This window comes from Oncorhynchus kisutch, linkage group LG27, assembly GCF_002021735.2.
Source record: "Oncorhynchus kisutch isolate 150728-3 linkage group LG27, Okis_V2, whole genome shotgun sequence".
NCBI lineage: Eukaryota > Metazoa > Chordata > Actinopteri > Salmoniformes > Salmonidae > Oncorhynchus > Oncorhynchus kisutch.
The window spans coordinates 35606089-35628813 of record NC_034200.2 but is presented as its reverse complement, the minus strand read 5'-3'; the positions used below and the strand labels follow the sequence as shown (position 1 = coordinate 35628813).

Genomic DNA, 22725 nt, shown 5'->3' with positions numbered 1-22725 from the left:
AGCGTCTGTAGCCACATAGTGCCTGTAGCCACATTGTATCTGTAGCCATATAGTGTCTGTAGCCATACAGTATTTGTAGCCATATAGTGTCTGTAGCCATACAGTGTCTGTAGCCACATCGTGTCTGTAGCCATATAGCGTCTGTAGCCACATAGTGTCTGTAGCCATATACTGTCTGTAGCCATATAGTGTCTGTAGCCATACAGTGTCTGTAGCCATACAGTGTCTGTAGCCTGGAGTGCCAGATGGGAAGTGCTTATACTTTTGGCACAATTTCAGCTCAGTCAGGTGCAGCAAAAGTATTTGACTGAAAACAAAATATTTGAATCCAGGTCCAAGGCCAAGGACAGCACATAAAATGAGGGGAGGGGTGGGGAGAGGAGGCTACTGCTAATATTGTGCTTTCATACTGAAGAATGTCCAAACTTTGGAACTCCCCATTCCATTCTTCCACTTTAACCTGTACAGTCATCATGATGCTACAACATGTTTGAAAACCCCGTATGAGATATTCAGAGTTAGATATTGGATTTATCTAGACATTGTACAGCAGACCTGTAGGGCCAGGATTTATTCCTATACACCAGACCTGTAGGGCCAGGATTTATTCCTATACACCAGAGATGTAGAACCAGGATTTATTCCTATAACACCAGACCTGTAGAACCAGGATTTATTCCTGACCATCTGACCTGTAGAACCAGGATTTATTCCTGACCATCTGACCTGTAGAACCAGGATTTATTCCTATACACCAGACCTGTAGAACCAGGATTTATTCCTGACCATCTGACCTGTAGGGCCAGGATTTATTCCTGACCATCTGACCTGTAGGGCCAGGATTTATTCCTGACCATCTGACCTGTAGGGTCAGGATTTATTCCTATACAGCAGACCTGTAGGGCCAGGATTTATACCTGACCATCTGACCTGACCAGGAAGACCTCCTGTTTTTAGTCTTCCTCCAGTGGTCATTGGACACTTCGGGGTCAGATGGGACATTATCCTGAAGGAGATCAGAAAGTACTTTATTAGTCCACCAGAGGGGATATTTGATTACACCAGAACATACTTACATCACCAATACATTCACAATAAAAACACAACAAGGACAGATAGACACTAAAGCAGCAAATCATCAATGAATATAAAACGTGTTCACGGTAAAAAGCCTCATAGGAGCATATGGTGAAAAGCATAGCCATATAGTGTCTGTAGCCATATAGTATCTGTAGCCATATAGTGTCTGTAGCCATATAGTGTCTGTAGCCATATAGTGTCTGTAGCCATATAGCGTCTGTAGCCACATAGTGTCTGTAGCCATATAGTGTCTGTAGCCATATAGCGTCTGTAGCCATACAGTGTCTGTAGCCATATAGTGTCTGTAGCCATATAGCATCTGTAGCCATATAGTGTCTGTAGCCATATAGTATCTGTAGCCATATAGTGTCTGTAGCCATATAGCATCTGTAGCCATATAGCGTCTGTAGCCATATAGTGTCTGTAGCCATATAGTGTCTGTAGCCATATCGTGTCTGTAGCCATATAGTGTATGTAGCCATTTGGTGTCTGTAGCCATATAGCATCTGTAGCCATATAGTGTCTGTAGCCATATAGTGTCTGTAGCCATACATTGTCTGTAGCCATATAGTGTCTGTAGCCATACAGCATCTGTAGCCATATAGCGTCTGTAGCCATATAGCGTCTGTAGCCACATAACGTCTGTAGCCACATAGTGTCTGTAGCCATATAGTGTCTGTAGCCATACAGTGTCTGTAGCCATATAGCGTCTGTAGCCATATAGCTTCTGTAGCCACATAGTGTCTGTAGCCATACAGTGTCTGTAGCCATATAGTGTCTGTAGCCATATAGCGTCTGTAGCCATATAGCGTCTGTAGCCATATAGCGTCTGTAGCCACATAGTGCCTGTAGCCACATTGTATCTGTAGCCATACAGTGTCTGTAGCCATACAGTGTTTGTAGCCATATAGTGTCTGTAGCCATTTGGTGTCTGTAGCCACATAGTGTCTGTAGCCATATAGTGTCTGTAGCCATACAGTGTCTGTAGCCATATAGCGTCTGTAGCCATACAGTGTCTGTAGCCACATAGTGTCTGTAGCCATATAGTGTCTGTAGCCATATAGTGTCTGTAGCCATACAGTGTCTGTAGCCATACAGTGTCTGTAGCCATATAGTGTCTGTAGCCTGGAGTGCCAGATGGGAAGTGTTTATACTTTTGGCACAATTTCAGCTCAGTCAGGTGCAGCAAAAGTATTTGACTGAAAACAAAATATTTGAATCCAGGTCCAAGGCCAAGGACAGCACATAAAATGAGGGGAGGGGTGGGGAGAGGAGGCTACTGCTAATATTGTGCTTTCATACTGAAGAATGTCCAAACTTTGGAACTCCCCATTCCATTCTTCCACTTTAACCTGTACAGTCATCATGATGCTACAACATGTTTGAAAACCCCGTATGAGATATTCAGAGTTAGATATTGGATTTATCTAGACATTGTACAGCAGACCTGTAGGGCCAGGATTTATTCCTATACACCAGACCTGTAGGGCCAGGATTTATTCCTATACACCAGAGCTGTAGAACCAGGATTTATTCCTATAACACCAGACCTGTAGAACCAGGATTTATTCCTGACCATCTGACCTGTAGAACCAGGATTTATTCCTGACCATCTGACCTGTAGAACCAGGATTTATTCCTGACCATCTGACCTGTAAGGCCAGGATTTATTCCTGACCATCTGACCTGTAGAACCAGGATTTATTCCTGACCATCTGACCTGTAGGGCCAGGATTTATTCCTATACACCAGACCTGTAGGGCCAGGATTTATTCCTATACACCAGACTTATAGGGCCAGGATTTATTCCTATACACCAGACCTGTAGGGCCAGGATTTATTCCTATACACCAGACCTGTAGAACCAGGATTTATTCCTATAACACCAGACCTGTAGAACCAGGATTTATTCCTGACCATCTGACCTGTAGAACCAGGATTTATTCCTGACCATCTGACCTGTAGAACCAGGATTTATTCCTATACACCAGACCTGTAGAACCAGGATTTATTCCTGACCATCTGACCTGTAGGGCCAAGATTTATTCCTGACCATCTGACCTGTAGGGCCAGGATTTATTCCTGACCATCTGACCTGTAGGGCCAGGATTTATTCCTATACACCAGACCTGTAGGGCCAGGATTTATTCCTATACACCAGACTTATAGGGCCAGGATTTATTCCTATACACCAGACCTGTAGGGCCAGGATTTATTCCTATACACCAGACCTGTAGAACCAGGATTTATTCCTATAACACCAGACCTGTAGAACCAGGATTTATTCCTGACCATCTGACCTGTAGAACCAGGATTTATTCCTGACCATCTGACGTGTAGAACCAGGATTTATTCCTATACACCAGACCTGTAGAACCAGGATTTATTCCTGACCATCTGACCTGTAGGGCCAGGATTTATTCCTGACCATCTGACCTGTAGGGCCAGGATTTATTCCTGACCATCTGACCTGTAGGGTCAGGATTTATTCCTATACAGCAGACCTGTAGGGCCAGGATTTATTCCTGACCATCTGACCTGACCAGGAAGACCTCCTGTTTTTAGTCTTCCTCCAGTGGTCATTGGACACTTCGGGGTCAGATGGGACATTATCCTGAAGGAGATCAGATAGTACTTTATTAGTCCACCAGAGGGGATATTTGATTACACCAGAACATACTTACATCACCAATACATTCACAATAAAAACACAACAAGGACAGATAGACACTAAAGCAGCAAATCATCAATGAATATAAAACGTGTTCACGGTAAAAAGCCTCATAGGAGCATATGGTGAAAAGCATAGCCATATAGTGTCTGTAGCCATATAGTATCTGTAGCCATACAGTGTCTGTAGCCATATAGTGTCTGTAGCCATATAGTGTCTGTAGCCATATAGCGTCTGTAGCCATATAGTGTCTGTAGCCATATAGTGTCTGTAGCCATATAGTGTCTGTAGCCATACAGTGTCTGTAGCCATATAGTATCTGTAGCCATATAGCGTCTGTAGCCACATAGTGTCTGTAGCCATACAGTGTCTGTAGCCATATAGTGTCTGTAGCCATATAGCGTCTGTAGCCATATAGCGTCTGTAGCCATATAGCGTCTGTAGCCACATAGTGCCTGTAGCCACATTGTATCTGTAGCCATATAGTGTCTGTAGCCATACAGTGTTTGTAGCCATATAGTGTCTGTAGCCATACAGTGTCTGTAGCCACATAGTGTCTGTAGCCATATAGCGTCTGTAGCCACATAGTGTCTGTAGCCATATAGTGTCTGTAGCCATATAGTGTCTGTAGCCATACAGTGTCTGTAGCCATACAGTGTCTGTAGCCATATAGTGTCTGTAGCCTGGAGTGCCAGATGGGAAGTGTTTATACTTTTGGCACAATTTCAGCTCAGTCAGGTGCAGCAAAAGTATTTGACTGAAAACAAAATATTTGAATCCAGGTCCAAGGCCAAGGACAGCACATAAAATGAGGGGTGGGGAGAGGAGGCTACTGCTAATATTGTGCTTTCATACTGAAGAATGTCCAACTCCCCATTCCATTCTTCCACTTTAACCTGTACAGTCATCATGATGCTACAACATGTTTGAAAACCCCGTATGAGATATTCAGAGTTAGATATTGGATTTATCTAGACATTGTACAGCAGACCTGTAGGGACAGGATTTATTCCTATACACCAGACCTGTAGGGCCAGGATTTATTCCTATACACCAGAACTGTAGAACCAGGATTTATTCCTATAACACCAGACCTGTAGAACCAGGATTTATTCCTGACCATCTGACCTGTAGAACCAGGATTTATTCCTGACCATCTGACCTGTAGAACCAGGATTTATTCCTATACACCAGACCTGTAAGGCCAGGATTTATTCCTGACCATCTGACCTGTAGAACCAGGATTTATTCCTGACCATCTGACCTGTAGGGCCAGGATTTATTCCTATACACCAGACCTGTAGGGCCAGGATTTATTCCTATACACCAGACTTATAGGGCCAGGATTTATTCCTATACACCAGACCTGTAGGGCCAGGATTTATTCCTATACACCAGACCTGTAGAACCAGGATTTATTCCTATAACAGCAGACCTGTAGAACCAGGATTTATTCCTGACCATCTGACCTGTAGAACCAGGATTTATTCCTGACCATCTGACCTGTAGAACCAGGATTTATTCCTATACACCAGACCTGTAGAACCAGGATTTATTCCTGACCATCTGACCTGTAGGGCCAAGATTAATTCCTGACCATCTGACCTGTAGGGCCAGGATTTATTCCTGACCATCTGACCTGTAGGGTCAGGATTTATTCCTATACAGCAGACCTGTAGGGCCAGGATTTATTCCTGACCATCTGACCTGACCAGGAAGACCTCCTGTTTTTAGTCTTCCTCCAGTGGTCATTGGACACTTCGGGGTCAGATGGGACATTATCCTGAAGGAGATCAGATAGTACTTTATTAGTCCACCAGAGGGGATATTTGATTGCACCAGAAAATACTTACATCACCAATACATTCACAATAAAAACACAACAAGGACAGATAGACACTAAAGCAGCAAATCATCAATGAATATAAAACGTGTTCACGGTAAAAAGCCTCATAGGAGCATATGGTGAAAAGCATAGCCATATAGTGTCTGTAGCCATATAGTATCTGTAGCCATATAGTGTCTGTAGCCATATAGTGTCTGTAGCCATATAGTGTCTGGAACCGTATAGTGTCTGTAGCCATATAGTGTCTAGCCATATAGCATCTGTAGCCATATAGCGTCTGTAGCCGTATAGTGTCTGTAGCCATATAGTATCTGTAGCCATATAGTGTCTGTAGCCATATAGTGTATGTAGCCATACAGTGTCTGTAGCCATATAGTGTCTGTAGCCATATAGTGTCTGTAGCCATATAGTGTCTGTAGCCATATAGTGTCTGTAGCCATATAGTGTCTGGAACCGTATAGTGTCTGTAGCCATATAGTGTCTGTAGCCATATAGTGTCTGGAACCGTATAGTGTCTGTAGCCATATAGTGTCTAGCCATATAGCATCTGTAGCCATATAGCGTCTGTAGCCGTATAGTGTCTGTAGCCATATAGTGTCTGTAGCCATATAGTGTTTGTAGCCATATAGCATCTGTAGCCATATAGCGTCTGTAGCCATATAGTGTCTGTAGCCATATAGTGTCTGTAGCCATATCGTGTCTGTAGCCATATAGTGTATGTAGCCATTTGGTGTCTGTAGCCAAATAGTGTCTGTAGCCATATAGTGTATGTAGCCATTTGGTGTCTGTAGCCATATAGCATCTGTAGCCATATAGTGTCTGTAGCCATATAGCATCTGTAGCCATATAGTGTCTGTAGCCATACATATTCTGTAGCCATATAGCGTCTGTAGCCATATAGTGTCTGTAGCCATATAGTGTCTGTAGCCATATAGTGTCTGTAGCCATATAGTGTCTGGAACCATATAGTGTCTGTAGCCATATAGTGTCTGGAACCATATAGTGTCTGTAGCCATATAGTGTCTGGAACCATATAGTGTCTGGAACCATATAGTGTCTGTAGCCATATAGTGTCTGTAGCCATATAGTGTCTGTAGCCATATAGCGTCTGTAGCCATATAGCATCTGTAGCCATATAGTGTCTGTAGCCATATAGTGTCTGTAGCCATATAGTGTCTGTAGCCATATAGTGTCTGGAACCATATAGTGTCTGTAGCCATATAGTGTCTGGAACCATATAGTGTCTGTAGCCATATAGTGTCTGTAGCCATATAGTCTCTGGAACCATATAGTGTCTGTAGCCATATAGTGTCTGTAGCCATATAGTGTCTGGAACCATATAGTGTCTGTAGCCATATAGTGTCTGTAGCCATATAGTGTCTGTAGCCATATAGTGTCTGGAACCATATAGTGTCTGTAGCCATATAGTGTCTGTAGCCATATAGTGTCTGGAACGATATAGTGTCTGGAACGATATAGTGTCTGGAACGATATAGTGTCTGGAACGATATAGTGTATGTAGCCATATAGTGTCTGTAGCCATATAGTGTCTGTAGCCACATAGTGTCTGTAGCCATATAGTGTCTGTAGCCATATAGTGTATGTAGCCATGTGGTGTCTGTAGCCATATAGTGTATGTAGCCATATAGTGTCTGTAGCCATATAGTGTCTGTAGCCACATAACGTCTGTAGCCATATAGTGTCTGTAGCCATATAGCGTCTGTAGCCATATAGTGTCTGTAGCCATATAGTGTCTGGAACCATATAACGTCTGTAGCCATATAGTGTCTGTAGCCACATAACGTCTGTAGCCATATAGTGTCTGTAGCCACATAACGTCTGTAGCCATATAGTGTCTGTAGCCATATAGTGTCTGTAGCCATATAGTGTCTGTATCCATATAGCGTCTGTAGCCACATAACGTCTGTAGCCATATAGTGTCTGTAGCCATATAGTGTCTGAAGCCATATAGTGTCTGTAGCCATATAGTGTCTGAAGCCATATAGTGTCTGTAGCCATATAGTGTCTGTAGCCATACAGTGTCGGTAGCCATATAGTGTCTGTAGCCATACAGCATCTGTAGCCATTTGATGTCTGTAGCCATACAGCATCTGTAGCCATTTGATGTCTGTAGCCATACAGCGTCTGTAGCCTTATAGCGTCTGTAGCCATATAGTGTCTGTAGCCTTATAGCGTCGGTAGCCATATAGTGTCTGTAGCCACATAGTGTCTGTAGCCATATAGTGTATGTAGCCATACATCGTCTGTAGCCATATAGTGTCTGTAGCCTCTAGTGTCTGTAGCCTTATAGCGTCGGTAGCCATATAGTGTCTGTAGCCACATAGTGTCTGTAGCCATATAGTGTCTGTAGACATATAGTATCTGTAGCCATGTAGTGTCTGTAGCCATATAGTGTCTGTAGACATATAGTATCTGTAGCCATGTAGTGTCTGTAGACATATAGTGTCTGTAGCCATATAGTGTCTGTAGACATATAGTATCTGTAGCCATGTAGTGTCTGTAGACATATAGTGTCTGTAGACATATAGTGTCTGTAGCCATATAGTGTCTGTAGACATATAGTGTCTGTAGACATATAGTGTCTGTAGCCATATAGTGTCTGTAGCCATGTAGTGTCTGTAGACATATAGTATCTGTAGCCATGTAGTGTCTGTAGACATATAGTATCTGTAGCCATGTAGTGTCTGTAGACATATAGTATCTGTAGCCATGTAGTGTCTGTAGACATATAGTATCTGTAGCCATGTAGTGTCTGTAGACATATAGTATCTGTAGCCATGTAGTGTCTGTAGACATATAGTATCTGTAGCCATGTAGTGTCTGTAGACATATAGTATCTGTAGCCATGTAGTGTCTGTAGACATATAGTATCTGTAGCCATGTAGTGTCTGTAGACATATAGTATCTGTAGCCATGTAGTGTCTGTAGACATATAGTATCTGTAGCCATGTAGTGTCTGTAGACATATAGTATCTGTAGCCATGTAGTGTCTGTAGACATATAGTATCTGTAGCCATGTAGTGTCTGTAGACATATAGTGTCTGTAGCCATATAGTGTCTGTAGCCATATAGCGTCTGTAGCCACATAGTGTCTGTAGCCATATAGTGTCTGTAGCCATATAGCGTCTGTAGCCATTTGGTGTCTGTAGCCATATAGCATCTGTAGCCATATAGTGTCTGTAGCCATATAGTGTCTGTAGCCATACATATTCTGTAGCCATATAGCGTCTGTAGCCATTTGGTGTCTGTAGCCATATAGTGTCTGTAGCCATATAGTGTCTGTAGCCATATAGTGTCTGTAGCCATATAGTGTCTGGAACCATATAGTGTCTGTAGCCATATAGTGTCTGGAACCATATAGTGTCTGTAGCCATATAGTGTCTGTAGCCATATAGTCTCTGGAACCATATAGTGTCTGTAGCCATATAGTGTCTGTAGCCATATAGTGTCTGGAACCATATAGTGTCTGTAGCCATATAGTGTCTGTAGCCATATAGTGTCTGTAGCCATATAGTGTCTGGAACCATATAGTGTCTGTAGCCATATAGTGTCTGTAGCCATATAGTGTCTGGAACGATATAGTGTCTGGAACGATATAGTGTCTGGAACGATATAGTGTCTGGAACGATATAGTGTATGTAGCCATATAGTGTCTGTAGCCATATAGTGTCTGTAGCCACATAGTGTCTGTAGCCATATAGTTTCTGTAGCCATATAGTGTCTGGAACCATATAGTGTCTGTAGCCATATAGTGTCTGTAGCCATATAGTGTATGTAGCCATATAGTGTCTGTAGCCATATAGTGTATGTAGCCATTTGGTGTCTGTAGCCATATAGTGTCTGGAACGATATAGTGTCTGGAACGATATAGTGTCTGTAACAATATAGTGTCTGTAGCAATATAGTGTCTGGAACGATATAGTGTCTGTAGAAATAGTGTCTGGAACGATAGCATCTGTAGCTATACATCGTCTGTAGCCATATAGTGTCTGTAGCTATACATCGTCTGTAGCCATATAGTGTCTGAAGCCATACAGCATCTGTAGCCATTTGATGACTGTAGCCATACAGCATCTGTAGCCATTTGATGTCTGTAGCCATACAGCGTCTGTAGCCTTATAGCGTCTGTAGCCATATAGTGTCTGTAGCCTTATAGCGTCGGTAGCCATATAGTGTCTGTAGCCACATAGTGTCTGTAGCCATATAGTGTATGTAGCCATACATCGTCTGTAGCCATATAGTGTCTGTAGCCTCTAGTGTCTGTAGCCTTATAGCGTCGGTAGCCATATAGTGTCTGTAGCCACATAGTGTCTGTAGCCATATAGTGTCTGTAGACATATAGTATCTGTAGCCATGTAGTGTCTGTAGCCATATAGTGTCTGTAGCCATATAGTGTCTGTAGACATATAGTATCTGTAGCCATGTAGTGTCTGTAGACATATAGTGTCTGTAGCCATATAGTGTCTGTAGACATATAGTATCTGTAGCCATGTAGTGTCTGTAGACATATAGTGTCTGTAGACATATAGTGTCTGTAGCCATATAGTGTCTGTAGACATATAGTGTCTGTAGACATATAGTGTCTGTAGCCATATAGTGTCTGTAGCCATGTAGTGTCTGTAGACATATAGTATCTGTAGCCATGTAGTGTCTGTAGACATATAGTATCTGTAGCCATGTAGTGTCTGTAGACATATAGTATCTGTAGCCATGTAGTGTCTGTAGACATATAGTATCTGTAGCCATGTAGTGTCTGTAGACATATAGTATCTGTAGCCATGTAGTGTCTGTAGACATATAGTATCTGTAGCCATGTGGTGTCTGTAGACATATAGTATCTGTAGCCATGTAGTGTCTGTAGACATATAGTGTCTGTAGCCATATAGTGTCTGTAGACATATAGTGTCTGTAGCCATATAGTGTCTGTAGCCATATAGTGTCTGTAGCCATGTAGTGTCTGTAGACATATAGTGTCTGTAGACATATAGTATCTGTAGACATATAGCGTCTGTAAAATGCATAGCCGCGGGAAGTAAGGGTGCTGAAAAATCTGAATAAAGAAACATATTTTGGTGAAAAATAATAGTGCTGTATTAGCGGACCGAAATAGCATCTGGAACGATGTAGCGTCTGTAGTGTGGACAAATATATTTTTTCCGCACCCCCCCTGAAAATAAAATTCCCGAAATTTACAAAACATTTTTTTTACAAACGCAGCACCCCAACCCCGAAACTACTTCTCACAGCTATGGTAAAATGATTCTGTCTGCCATCACACTGCCAGGCTCCAGCAGATACTGTGGAGGGGGTTCACCTGAAGTTAGTTCACCTAAATGGTGTAATAGGCAACTCAACATATTATCTGTTGATCATGGGAGTCAAGGGAAACCCACTGGTCAAAAACTGGTTGAATCAACATGGAAAAATGGAAAAATGATTGGAGTGTAAGGGAATTCACTCTCTTTTGACCTAAATCCAATGGCATGGTGAATTGTTGATTTCACGATGAATTCACGTAAGTTGACAGCAGCCAAATGTGAATTAAATCTAGACATTGAACTGAAACTCCTTTCTAGGGAGTTTTTCCTAGCCACCGTGCTTCTACACCTGCATTGCTTGCTGTTTGGGGTTTTAGGCTGGGTTTCTGTACAGCACTTTGAGATATCAGCTGATGTACGAAGGGCTATATAAATACATTTGATTTGATTTGATTTGAACTGATGTCTGTGCCAAGTGGGTCGCAATTATTATTACTGTTGTTTTGGGCCAACGAATGGGCTATGATAGCATGTCGTATCTGCCACATGACCTTTTCCCGTGGGAAGCAGCACTAGATAATTATTCTCCTAGTCTTGTTTTCTCCAAAGAAAGATGTTTCCTAAGACACAAGGTCACATTTGTGCGTGTGAGAAAGAGAGAGAACGAGAGAGAGATTAAAGCTTGCAAGAAAGGCATTTCATTGTACCTGTGCACGTGACATTAAAACTTGAATCTTGATTAGATAACACTACAGCCATATATTGGACACTTATGATCATGACAGATAAACCTCGTACTATTATTGAACATAATAGGTCACCAGGTCACCAGGTGCACGGCGTTTCATCTTGACACATTGGTGCCGTTTGCTTCCGGGTTGGATGCGCATCGTGTCAACCCTTGGTTGGGTTGTGTTTCGGAGGACGCATGGATCTCGACCTTCGCCTCTCCCAAGTCCGTATGGGGGTTGCCAGCAATGAGACAAGACTGTAACTACTAACAATTGGGGAGATAAAAGGGGGTAAAAAATATGAATAATACATTTCCAACACGCAGTGCAGATAAATTCTTCAAATTCATTATTTTACAGCACCGGTTGACTCTGACCTTTATCAAATCAAACTTTATTGGTCACATAAACGTGTTTAGCAGATGTTATTGCGGGTGTAGCGAAATGCTTTGTGTTTCTAGCTCCGACAGTGCAGTAATATCTAACAATTTCACAACATATACCCAATACACACACATCTAAGTAAAGGAATGGAATTAAGAATATATAAATATATGGACGAGCAGCATCGACTAAGATACAGTAGAATATCCCATCATAAGAAGGTTCATGTGCATTCTAGTATTCCCAATTCTATAGGCCAGACAAGGTCTTCATCTGCTTGTTGCTATGTAGGGCTGTTATGTAGGGTTGTTTTGCACTCTCTACCTCCCACCAATTTGGGCGCATTCATTGTTTCATTACTTACATGTTTCATTATTTACATTTATTTGCCCTTTGTTTGTTAAATATTTATCAATTTCCCGCTAAACATCTCACCAGTAATTAATTTACTGTTTAATCCTTGTAATTTCCTAGTAACATTACTAGATATCTAGAACATAGAGGTTACATTGGTCATTTATGTTCATTCATTCATTTCAATCACATTATTTACCATTCAATTTTTCTCGGAGTGGACACATTGTTTGCAGAGCTCACAAACAATGCTACATTTGTTTGAAATATGTTTCGGTTTATTTTATTCTATTGAAAGGTTTTCTGCAAATCTACTTCAATTTATTTTGTTTGAGCTACACAGTCATACTTTTAACTTTGAAAAATGTGGTTTTACGTCTAACTGAATGGATATTGAGTTCATCATTGTTTCTCCGCTGAAGGTGTTTCTGTGCTGGGTTTTTAGAAACATTTGCCAGCTATAATGAGTGTGTGTTGTTTTTTTCTAGTGTGCGTGTACTGGGAAGTCCATGTGTCACTGTGAAGGAGTCAAAGGCAACAAGGTAACCAGAACACCAGCACACAGCTTTGAGACTGTATTGATTTAGAATCAATCAATTTAATACTACATTATTTATGCCTCATGATCACTGTTATTTCTCTCCATGATCTACACACACTCACGCACGCACGCACACACACACACACACACACACACACACACACACACACACACACACACACACACACACACACACACACACACACACACACACACACACACACACACACACACACACACACACACAGGGAGAAAGGGGTTGTGCAGGAGAGACGGGTCCACCTGGGTCGGTTGGGCATCCAGGCTCAGAGGGTCACCTTGGACCTGTGGGGCCAAAGGTCAGGTGTCTGTTATCATTCTTTACTGTCCTTTCCTAGGAAGTGTAGAACTTGCCCTTGAACACATATCTAGGATCAGATTCCCCCACTCCTTAACCATTAGGGGGGGATGAACAACTGTCTGACCCTGTTTCAGTGGTTTCTAACATCTCCCCTGTATCATACCATGTAGCAAAACCAATTTAACCCACGGATGTTGTTCTGACTGAATTGTACATTTTAGCCGATACTTTTTCCTTCATTGCTACTACTGTGAATGACCTAGTCACATCTGGAACTGCTACTTCTACAGTCACCAATAGTTACTACTACTGCACCTTCTTTCTGTTACGGAACCCAATAATTAGCCTACAGATAATGTTGCACTCACTTTGTCTAGGGGTCTTAGGCCTAGTTAACTGGTCAGTAACCTCATTTAAGATGTGCATCTATGTGAGAAATCAGTGTATGTGCCCAGGGAGATAATACAGTATATGTACAAAAAGGAAAAATATAAAAGGAATGCCCCAAACTAAAGACAAAAACAAACGAAAGGCCTCATGGCCACCAAAACAAACCAAGCAGCCTTACAGCTTACCAGCTGCTACTCTGACTGACCATCACCTTCATTGGCAGCACCTGATGTGCTTATCAACAAGGCTCAGCATTTGGACAAGGTTGCTGCTGCCCCCTGGGGGATGGAGTGTGGAAGTGTATCCTGTCAATATGTTTGCCTAGCTGTGCGCTAACACGACACAGCCCACTACATAACACTATCATGAAAAATACTTTGATTACAAGCAAGCACACCATTTTTCTTCAGGAAATTACATTTTTCTAGTTTGAATTACTAACTATCACAACATGCTCCTGACCCTCCTGATGTATTTAAAGTTTAAATGGCGACTCTACTGTAATTACAATAGGCTACATCAACATTAGTTTCCATTCATTCAAAGTGTCGGGTAAATATCCACAGTAGATTTGGTAAACGAGGAAATACATCATTTCTATTGTACGGAGAACTTGTCAAATAGATAAATCCCTCTTAGTCTGTTCAAAAAGGACTAAGTTGTTCCGGTGATAATACCAACCAAGGCGAACATATCTCAAAACACTTTGGGTTGCAAGCCGGACTAAGGTAGCAACAACATAATCTTTTAGGGAATGGTAATTAGGTGACGAATAATGGTTTCAGAGACATAAAGGAAGAGGCGAAGCAGGACGGATAGCTGGGCCTGAAATGTATCTTCTTCAGCAGGTGGCGTATTTGTCACAAAGCAAGGAGTTTTTTGTATTTGATTTATTTTACCTTTATTTTACTAGACAAGTCAGTTAAGAACAAATTCTTATTTTCAATGACGGCCTAGGAACAGTGGGTTAACTGCCTGTTCAGGGGCAGAATGACATTTTATTTGAACTTGCAACCTTACGGTTACTAGTCCAATGCTCTAACCACTAGGCTACCCTATGGAGGTCAATGAGAGAGTGTTGAATTTGGTTAACAAAAGATGTAATGGCTTATTTGCAACGTCTGGCTTATTTGATCAAATACATGTTTTGTAATGCTTAGGTTGTTACGAATAATTTTGCACGCCCAATTTTTCAGTTTTTGATTTGTTAAAAAAGTTAGAAATATCCAATAAATGTCGTTCCACTTCATGATTGTGTCCCACTTGTTGTTGATTCTTCACAAAAAAATACAGTTTTATATCTTTATGTTTGAAGCCTGAAATGTGGCAAAAGGTCGCAAAGTTCAAGGGGGCTGAATACTTTCGCAAGGCACTGTATATTTCAGTGTAAACTTAAATGAGTAACACAAAATATAAAGATAATGATACATTTTTAAACAAGATCATCTTTGATAACTAACGATCACCAAAATAAAAAAACTAGATAGTCAGGGAGAATCTAAAATTCCATGGCATGGGACCCCCATTGATTTAGTTATGTTTGAGTCACTCAGATAGCATAAGAACACGGCATAAGACTATATATAATGTGTAGAATGTGTAGAATTAGCTTTAAAACTAGCTTTAAAACAAGGTGACTTCATAGTAAAACTTCATAGTAAAACTATGTTTGACATGATGGGTTGTACTTGGAATAAGAGAGTACAAATCAGTCTATTTCTGAGTGTGGAAGGCTTTCTGCAGGTTGTCATTCTGTTTGGTTACAGAGGAAGGCTGTGGCTTTCTCGCTTCAGCACTGAAGTCAAACCAGTCACTGATAAAGCTGGATCTGAGCTACAATCACCCAGGAGACTCCTGGAGTGAAGATATTCTGTGCTGGAAGATCCGCACTGTAAACTCAAGAAACTCAGGTAGAATCTGTTAGTAATACAGCCCTTCTAGTTCCCAAAACTTACGACACTTTTAGCTGAATTTATCCCTAAACGTATTTCCAAGTTGCAGTATTCCAAAATAGCTTCGAATTGAAATGCCATCAAATATATTTCAAATGTTACTTATTTTAGGCAGGTTAGTAGTGGAAAGATTGAGCAGATAGTTTTGTATTGTTTGTGAACAGACAAAAATATGCCCTCTGAGTTCAGTGTGGACCATAATGCTAACAGTGTGGACCATAATGCTAACAGTGTGGATCATAATGCTAACAGTGTGGACCATAATGCTAACAGTGTGGACCATAATGCTAACAGTGTGGACCATAATGCTAACAGTGTGGAACATAATGCTAACAGTGTGGACCATAATGCTAACAGTGTGGATCATAATGATAACAGTGTGGACCATAATGCTAACAGTGTGGACCATAATGCTAACAGGGTGGACCATAATGCTAACAGTGTGGACCATAATGCTAACAGTGTGGACCATAATGCTAACAGTGTAGACCATAATGCTAACAGGGTGGACCATAATGCTAACAGTGTGGACCATAATGCTAACAGTGTGGACCATAATGCTAACAGTGTGGACCATAATGCTAACAGTGTGGACCATAATGCTAACAGTGTGGACCATAATGCTAACAGTGTGGACCATAATGCTGTGTGTTATTTGAAATCAGCACTTGAGAAATGTAAGTCTTGGTTGCATTGAGGACCAAGATAATAGTATTCAAATGTTGCATTTGTAACAACTACAGCTTCCAAAACAATTATAGTCACTTGTTAAACATAAAGTTCTTATACTATAAAAGTCTACATTTTTAGATGGAATATGAAGAAAAACAAAATGTTGGGCATTATTATTATTCACTCATTATCCAAAACTGTATTTATGACCTTTTATAAATGATGGTGATCAGTTTTTGTGTCTTCATCAGATGCGTGTGAGTTGACACTGGACCCCAACACAGCAGACAAAGATGTATCTCTGTCTCTCTGTCTCAGGAGAACAGAAATGTGACACGGATAGAAGAGGAGCTGCCCTATGCTGATCACCCAGACAACCCTATCCTGATCACCCAGACAACCATATCCTGATCACCCAGACAGCCCTATCCTGATCACCCAGACAACCATATCCTGATCACCCAGACAGCCCTATCCTGATCACCCAGACAACCCTATCCTGATCACCCAGACAACCCTATCCTGATCACCCAGACAGCCCTATCCTGATCACCCAGACAACCCTATCCTGATCACCCAGACAACCCTATCCTGATCACCCAGACAACCCTATCCTGATCACCCAGACAACCATATCCTGATCACCCAGACAACCCTATCCTGATCACCCAGACAACCCTATCCTGACCACCCAGACAACCCTATCCTGATCACCCAGACAACCCTATCCTGACCACCCAGACAACCCTATCCTGATCACCCAGACAACCCTATCCTGACCACCCAGACAACCCTATCCTGACCACCCAGACAACCCTATCCTGATCACCCAGACAACCCTATCCTGATCACCCAGACAACCCTATCCTGACCACCCAGACAACCCTATCCTGACCACCCAGACAACCCTATCCTGATCACCCAGACAACCCTATCCTGACCACCCAGACAACCCTATCCTGACCACCCAGACAACCCTATCCTGATCACCCAGACAACCCTATCCTGACCACCCAGACAACCCTATCCTGATCACCCAGACAACCCTATCCTGATCACCCAGACAACCCTATCCTGATCACCCAGACAACCCTATCCTGATCACCCAGACAACCCTATCCTGATCACCCAGACAACCCTATCCTGATCACCCAGACAACCCTATCCTGATCACCCAGACAGCCCTATCCTGATCACCCAGACAGCCCTATCCTGATCACCCAGACAACCCTATCCTGATCACCCAGACAACCCTATCCTGATCACCCAGACAACCCTATCCTGATCACCCAGACAGCCCTATCCTGATCACCCAGACAACCCTATCCTGATCACCCAGACAACCCTATCCAGATCACCCACACAGATTTGAGTTCTGGCAACAAGTGCTGCGTAGAGAGGGTCTGACTGGGTGCTGTTTACTGGGTGGTAGAGTGGAGGGGGGCTGAGGTTCAGATAGGAGTGGCTTACAGTAGAATCAACAGAAAGGCAGTGGGTCCTGAAAGTGGGCTCAGTTACAATGATAAGTCCTGGGGTCTTGTTGGATATGATGACTGTTTCACTGTCAGATGCAAAAACAAACTCACTACCTTACCTGTCCCCCCCCCCCAAGTCCAGCTCTAACAGGGTAAGAAAGTATCTGGACTGGCCTGCTGGCTCTATGTCCTTCTACAGGGTCACGTCTGATGCAATGAACCACCAGAACACATTATACACCACATTCACTGGGCCGCTTGTCCTTGTGCCAGGTAGAATTGTCTCTGTTTCCCCAGTCGCAGGAGCTCTACTTCTATAGCGTTATACTATATATGATATCTAATGGCTATTCTTTACAATTTTTGTATTTTTTTTTACGTTGTCTAAACTCTGTCACTGTATGTGGTCTTCATTTGTTTGTGTAATATGTGCTAAGTAATAGCATATTGTAATGTTGGCAATAGAACTACGTTGTGTGTATGTGTGTGTGTGTGTGTGTGTGTGTGTGTGTGTGTGTGTGTGTGTGTGTGTGTGTGTGTGTGTGTGTGTGTGTGTGTGTGTGTGTGTGTGTGTGTGTGTGTGTGAGGGTGGGTGGGTGGAATGAATATAACATATGTGTTCTTGTCAAAAGTCTAGGTGATGTGGGTAAGGCAGGATACAGAGATGAGTAATAATCGTAACTTTAAAAATCAATATTCCATGAAGGAGACAATAATCCAGATCACAAAGCGAGACAACATGACAATAACAAACACGCACAAAAACCAAGAGGAAACCAGAGGGTTAAATAGGGAACAATGATATTGGAATGGAAACCAGGTGTGTACAATGAAGACAAAACAAATCGAAAATGAAACTTGGATCGGTGGTGACTAGAAAGCCGGTGATGTCGACCGCCGAACGCCGCCCGAACAAGGAGAGGGACCAACTTCGGCAGAAGTCGTGACAGTTCTACAGGAACTGCACCGTACAGTGAAGACCTAGTCTTCTTGGGTTGGTCGTTCAAAAAATAAATTATAAATGCTAAATACCTGTAAAAATGTTCTAAATTATTACTATAAATTATAATGTTCAAAAAAAAAATCTAAATTATTGTTCACCCAAAAAAAGGCATTTTAAAGGCATTGATAATTTCAGAAGACTGAAACATCACTTTAACTAAAACTGTGTCCCACTTCTTCTTCACTTATAAGACTGGACACTAGACCTCTTTCGTAGATGTAAGACTTAAATGTTGGCAGTTACTTAAATATGACAAAGGGCGCTTCAAATATCGATTGTCCTAAGATGATGTCCCCTGTATTTGTAGTGTTCATAAGACACAAGGCTTAAACGATGTCAGTTACTGACACATGAAAACAACTCGTCAATCTGTAACATTGCAAAACCCCTTAGTTCAGGAAGGGATGAACGTGTAACGAGGTGCTTGCTTGCTAGTGTGTGTAATGTGGTTAATGCAGGGCATTGTTCCGATCCACAGTAATCCATCCTCTTCTCTCAGGCTAGGGTAGCACACTATTACTCGTCCATGTTTTTGGGGACAGTAATGTGTGAAATCACATTTGAATCATGTTTTAATTGTCTTTCCCAGGGAGATGTGGGCCCTCGTGGACCTCCAGGAACAGATGGCGATCGGGTAACTTTCCACAAATATCTTTGCTGATATGTAAATGGTATAAGTGTGTGAGTGTGTGTCTGTGTGTGTGTGTGTGTGTGTTTTCTGTATATTTAGTAAATCTACAGTCCTGTTTATTTCTTCAGGGACCTGAAGGCAAAGAAGGATTTTCTGCGACACCAGGTCTACCGGTAAGAGTGTGTGTGTGTGTGTGTGTGTGTGTGTGTGTGTGTGTGTGTGTGTGTGTGTGTGTGTGTGTGTGTGTGTGTGTGTGTGTGTGTGTGTGTGTGTGTGTGTGTCTTTGTCAGTGTAATATTTACCTGACTTTTCCCCTAGGGCATCCCAGGCCTTCAAGGACCAATGGGCCAACCAGGTTCCCCAGGATGCAATGGGACAGAGGTGGAGTAACAATGGCTATTGTCCCATAAATCTCTCTCTATGTGAACCTCTCTGACAAAAAAAGATATCACCCCAAGCTATCCAGATGTAGACAAGACTCACAGATAGTCACACACTCTAGTTAGACAGCAGGATCATCACTACCATCTATCTTCACATAGTATCACAATGATCCCATATAATGGCACCCTATTCCCTAATATGGATCAGACTAAGTGTCCACAAGTTTTTCTTTTCAAGGTAATGCATTATGTAGGTGTAACGATGTACGCTGAGAGTCAGGAAGCAAGTTCAGTGACTGAAAACATTTAACTAATAAATGGAACAAAACAAGAAACTCAGCACCGACAAGGAACAGGCACAATGACGACTGGGGAAGGAAACCAAAGGGAGTTTTTTAAATATATATTTTTAACCTTATTTAACCTAGACAAGTAAATTTAAGAACAAATTCTTATATTCAATGACGGCCTAGGAACAGTGGCTTAATTGCCTTTTTCAGGGGCAGAACCTTGCAACCTTTCGGTTACTAGTCCAACACTCTAACCACTAGGCTGCCTGCCGCCATGCACAGATGCGTGTAACGATGGTGACAGGTGTGCGCCATAACGAGAAGCCTGGTGACCTAGAGGCAGGAGAGGGTGCACACGTGACAGTAGGGTAATAGTGCTCCACTTAGGACACGGCGCCACATTAATTCTAAGTGATGATAACGACATGTCTCCACAGGGTGAGAGAGGTGCTACTGGTCCAGCTGGTCCCTGTGATGGTGATGATGGATTAAGAGTAAGATGGATGGTTACACAACTTTTTATTTTATTTGTGTGTTTAACTACTGTCTGTCATAATATGCTTTTTTTTGTCATGTACATATTTGTCTTTCTTCTTTTTTTTTAGGGTTTACCTGGAGCACCTGGACCAAAGGTAATCTCTGTGGCTCTTCTTCCTTCTCTTCTTCATCATCATCATCATCATTGTCATTATAATTATCAGCAGAATTAACATTTTGTGTGCATGTGTGTGTGTGTATGTGTGTGCAGGGTGAATCCCAAATGTTAATTGGGTTTGGACAGTCAGGGAGACCTGGACCCCGAGGAAGGGACGGTGACCAGGTAACTCACAGCAACCCATAATATAGCATCACTCTGTTCCTCTGTCTATCTTCTCCTCAAGCTTCAGTTCCGTCCTCCACTTCCTCTATACTTCCTCTATATTCTATACTTCTATCCTCTATATTGTAGGGGGCCGTCTTTCGGATGGGACATTAAACGGGTGTCCTGACTCTCTGAGGTCATTAAAGATCCCATGACACTTATCGTAAGAGTAGGGGTGTTAACCCCGGTGTCCTGGCTAAATTCCCAATCTGGCCCTCAAACCATCATGGTCACCTAATAATCCCCAGTTTACAATTGGCTCATTCATCCCCCTCCTCTCCCCTGTAACTATTCCCCAGGTCGTTGCTGCAAATGAGAACGTGTTCTCAGTCAACTTACCTGTCTTCCTGCATGTGTAGAGATCAGAGAGGTTTTGATGGGTGTATATGTGTAGCAGAAACTCACTCCTCAGCCCGCCCTGAAGTGTTGCCCCTTATGCCATTGAAGAAGGTCTTAATTGGTGGCGCGTTAGGTTGAAATACTCCATGAAGGTGGTCACGTGTTTGCGAGGCAGATGTCCCGAGTTTGAGCCAGGTATGAGCCCGATCGGAGGGAATCAGAGGTATTCACTAAGCAAGCAATATGGTAATACGGATCACCTTGTATACTGATAGGCAAGATGACAGTTTCACTATGAAAACACTAATCAAATCCTCTCAGACATCAACTAGTGCATTATGGGTTATGGGCTGGGCATTCTTCTCTTCTCCTAATCAGAAGCTAGGTTTCCATGTCAATATTCTCAAATCTGCAAAAAGAAAATATGTGCATTTTCCCACCAGATGTGTGTCCACCAAACAGATTTTTTTTTTTTTTGCGTATAAAAATCAGTGTGTGATGACGTAGTGCACGCGAAATGAATTTTTTTTCACTTACGTTTTCATATACCGAATAAAAATATAATAATAAATATAACAATGTGTGCCATTGCATTTTCAACTAGTCACAAACTGTTGTGTTAAATAGAAAATGTGTGTCTCTGTGTGTCTCTGGTCTTGTTATGTGTGCTCTAGCCAACAGCTCACAGACACAATGTGGGTAGACTGTGAGGGTGGGCTAGTCTACATGCTGAGGTTATTATTATGGATAATTATTGAAAGGAGCATCAAACTCATTCCATGCACTTTCACCACCCTATGAAGTTAATCTGTGAGAGAAAAATTTATTTTAATAGTTAACAATTAATATGCTTAACTATAAACATTTCTATTCTTCCAATCCCTTTTAGCTCTCAGCAGTTGGTCTAGGCGTATAGTCAAGGACATTCTTGGTGACTCCGGTTGGAGATAAACTTGAGGAACAGAATAGACCTGTATTGTTTCCAATCATCTTTGCTTCTGTGTAACTTGGCCACACGGCATAAGACAAAGAGCCCCTGAGAAGTGACCACAGTTCCTCAGACCATCCTGTTCTTCTCATATCTTCCAAGGGCACAGCTGTTCACTTGTTTGCGCCCTATGACCTCACATACCCAATACACATAGCCACGAAGAAGAAAACAAGCTAGCTTATGATGCCCCGATCTGCCAGGATATAGACATTAACCCATCTGTTTGTGGTGTCATACAGGGTGTCCTATCAGAGATAGACATTAAACAATCTGTCTGTGGTGTCATACAGGGTGTCCACGGGGTAACAGGACCGACAGGACAACAAGGGGACGTTGGGCCCCGTGGTGTCGTTGTGAGTGAATTATTGAGCCTGGTCTCAACTGTGTTATAAATGTTTTATGCTATATTAATGTATTGTGATGTTTGTCTTCTTCAATGACATGTTCACAGAGATGACATTGGATTGCATCTTACTGTGCAGTACTGTACTGCTCCATGTAGGTTTTGTAA

The 22725-nt window shown here is 42.0% G+C and overlaps 1 protein-coding gene across 1 annotated transcript in view; it reads left to right on the top strand.

Annotated features, from left to right (window-relative positions):
• The window catches only part of LOC109872306 (collagen alpha-5(IV) chain), a 73498-nt gene that overhangs the window by 7281 nt on the left and 43492 nt on the right, over window positions 1-22725 (top strand). Inside the window, exons 2-10 of the mRNA XM_031807151.1 lie at window positions 12834-12887; window positions 13135-13224; window positions 19308-19352; window positions 19478-19522; window positions 19668-19730; window positions 20460-20516; window positions 20628-20654; window positions 20771-20842; window positions 22505-22567. Coding sequence (XP_031663011.1) covers window positions 12834-12887; window positions 13135-13224; window positions 19308-19352; window positions 19478-19522; window positions 19668-19730; window positions 20460-20516; window positions 20628-20654; window positions 20771-20842; window positions 22505-22567 — 516 coding nt within the window. The remainder of the gene's footprint in view (window positions 1-12833; window positions 12888-13134; window positions 13225-19307; window positions 19353-19477; window positions 19523-19667; window positions 19731-20459; window positions 20517-20627; window positions 20655-20770; window positions 20843-22504; window positions 22568-22725) is intronic.